At 41.4% G+C, this 2979-nt stretch overlaps 1 protein-coding gene across 1 annotated transcript; it reads right to left on the bottom strand.

The window, feature by feature from the left end:
* Positions 1–297: 297 nt before the first annotated feature.
* On the bottom strand, positions 298–2085 carry NDUFB1 (NADH:ubiquinone oxidoreductase subunit B1). The gene is made up of 2 exons (XM_026850097.1): positions 1941–2085; positions 298–741 (listed from the first exon to the last, which is right to left on the bottom strand). Exons 1-2 carry the CDS (start codon positions 2078–2080, stop codon positions 705–707), a joined length of 177 nt encoding a protein of 58 aa, XP_026705898.1. The 5' UTR covers positions 2081–2085; the 3' UTR covers positions 298–704.
* Positions 2086–2979: the final 894 nt, after the last annotated feature.

Here is a 2979-nt window from a genome sequence, read left to right as displayed (position 1 = left end):
GAGGCCGGGCAGGGCGCGATCCAAACGGACGGCCCGGCCGCCCTTCCCACCTTAACGGCACCGATTCTGGAGCAACGCGATTGCCCGTTCCCTCGGAAAGGCCTCTACATCATAGAGCGCGGCCAGCAGCGCCCGTTCCCCTCCTGTCCTCGCCAGCTGCCCGTCCCTGCCACCCTCTGGCTCTCCCACCGGGTCCCTGCGCCACGGGACTCTGCTTGCTGCCGCTCCGGACAAATCTACAGAGGAAACCTGGAAAGAAACTTACTCAGATTCAGTTAAAAAATACAACCACCATCTACCACGTTTGGGGTCTATGTTAAGTATTGCTTTGAAGGCTGGTTCATACATCAGCTTTAAATACATCAATTCCACACCATACAGATCAACATACAGATACAACATAAATTATTTTTGCATAGTTTTTCTTTATTACATAATTCTTCCTCCCGCCTCCAGAATATGACTTCTGGAGACAAAAGTTCCTCAACACTTAGGGACTACAGGCATTCCTGGACATGTATTAGTCATGTAATAAAATCATCTTCCAAAAAGTAAGACTGGAAATTAAACTAGCACTGATGAATTGCTGCTGTCCTTTTCTGCACCTTCACATATTTTCTCAAGATAAAAACCATAACCCTATTGTTTCAACATGTGAGATAAGATGAACTAAATGAGAGTATTTTCCATTTTATCAGCAGCCTTTATTTCCATGTAGTTTCTTCACCAGGCTTCAACTCTCTGTGTGGAAAGAAAAAATAGAGGAAAGTAAAATTATGGTAATTTTTGTAAAATAATAACTAATAAATGTAAATATTTATTCTACAATACCTTAATTTTGAGAGTTAAATATAAATTTAACTTTCCTTGAAATCATTGTCAGTTAAAAATCTTTCAATACTGATAAGCTTCCTCTTTTCTGTACAAAGCTTCAATGGATTTTGTCTTCGTAACTCCCATTCATTTAAATGGAAGCACAAAACAGCTGACCTCTAAGGACTTAACAGACTTTTTAAATAATGGAACCCAAAAGGAAAAATTCTACTTCTTTTAAAATCAAACCCTCATTATTTTAGTGGGAAGAGAACTAGGTGTGAAAGCAGAAGGTATTTTTGCAATATGCTGAAATACCAGTCCAACTTCACCAGCAAATCCAGTAAGAAAAGTACTAATGTAACAGTGGGGTGGATGATATCGGAAGCTTATCTTCTTTCTCTGAATTAATTTAGGTGAGACCAGAGTAAAAAAATATCCACCTGCAAGCTGATAATAACATTCCTACTATCAGTTCATCCTATGCAACATGATTCTTTTTTTCTGTTGTTACATTAACTCTATGGTCTAATATGGAATTAGAAGAACGGACATAGATGAAGCAATGCAACGCATTAAATTATCTAAACTCTCCCTGAGAAGTCAGCCAGGAAGCCCAAACTGATCACTGTATATAATCACGTCCTTCAGTGAAGATAGAGCAGTTGCCAATGTAAATGTTGTGTTTATTTTCAAAAACTTGGTCATTTTTAAATTACACAAATTTATAAAAGTATTTTGTTTAAAAGTTCTATGTTCATTTTAAATTTAAGGCAGAAATTTACTGTAAACCACTGAAAAGCTGAAAATTCAAATTCAAAGACTCCGTTTCCTGCTGAAATTCTGGAGAGGTAAAATAATGGTTCCCACATTTCATGACTAAGAACTTGACAGCAGCTAATGATCCTTTCTTTAATGACTAAAATTGATCCTAAAGCTCCAATTTTCAGATGGCATTAGTGACTTAAATCCCTTCATGAATGCCTGCTGAAATTTTAAAGGCTTTCTTCCCTTTAACATTTTGACTACTGATTTTTTTGCATACTTAAGACTCTCAAAAAGAACAGAGAAGCACTTTGCAAAATAAGTATATATATATATATATTAAGAAGCATCATAAAGCACACCTTCTATATAATAAGCTCTTGTTTCTGAAGGCAGATAGTTTTTCATCATTCTTTCTGTCCAAATAGCATCCAATCACAAATCCTAAGGGAACAAGGATGTGAACCCAGTGATCACGCACAGCTTGGGCGAAATTCACCATGGCTGCTAGAAAGAAGAGCGTAACAGATAAGAGTTACTGATAAATACGTACATGGAAACTGTTGTGTATCTGGCAGCTTTAACCCCACTTACGAGGATCCTACAACCCCCTAATAAACATAAGGGCCATCAAACCTATGAGACACATTAATGTTCTCAAATCCATACACAGGTTTCCTAGCAATAATCCTAACTAACTCCTGGCTCTGGGAAATTATCCTAAATTGGGAGGGAAACAGAGCATCTCTTTTAAGATACTCCTGGTGAAATAGTTCTGTTTAAATGTTCTAGAGTAATTTACCCATAAAGTAACCCAATACAGAAGTTTGCTGTTCTGCAAAACATTACAAATGCATTTGTAACCTTAACTCCAGTAGATGGATGCTTTATTATCTGTAACAAGACTGAAAGATAAGATGTACGATCAGTGGGGAACTGAGAGCTAAGGAAGAAAGGACATTTCTAAAATCCAACGAGTTTTTTCCAACGGAACCAAAGCCTTCCGGATTAGCATCTTGCTGGAGGGTATGATACACCAAGGAAGTCATATACCTCCGAGCTCGAAACTACAAAGAAATGAGAGAGGACAGCCACAAAGAAATGAGAGAGGACAGCCACAAAGAAATGAGAGAGGACAGCCACAAACAGCGCCATTCCCCTGACAACCGCAGCGGGCCGGCGGCTCACCACACACCCGAGGCGGGCCTGCCGGCCCTCAGTGTACCGACCCACGGGAGGGCCCTACCAGCGTCCCGGCTCCGCCGGGCGCGGAGAAACGCTGCCCCCGGCCTGCCTGGGACCCCCGCCCGTCCTCCGCACGGCCTATGCCCGCAGGGGCGAGAGCGCCATAACGCCCCGCGGCTGAGGGGCGCTCCCGCCCGGTCCCGGCCCCGTGTCCCG

Source organism: Athene cunicularia (assembly GCF_003259725.1).
Source record: "Athene cunicularia isolate RWA chromosome 5 unlocalized genomic scaffold, athCun1 chr5_part1, whole genome shotgun sequence".
In the NCBI taxonomy this organism is placed as follows: Eukaryota; Metazoa; Chordata; class Aves; order Strigiformes; family Strigidae; genus Athene; species Athene cunicularia.
The sequence above is the reverse complement of the archived record's forward strand: the minus strand, read 5'-3'. Positions and strand labels throughout refer to the sequence as shown.

What these genes read in the sequence shown, in the direction of transcription:
- NDUFB1 (XM_026850097.1), bottom strand. Translation starts at nt 2,080, where the DNA reads ATGGTGAATTTCGCCCAAGCTGTGCGTGATCACTGGGTTCACATCCTT. An exon ending in AAGAGCTTATTATATAGAAG is followed by an intron (nt 742 to 1,940) that starts GTGTGCTTTATG and finishes CTTTCCACACAG; the next exon opens with AGAGTTGAAGCCTGGTGAAG.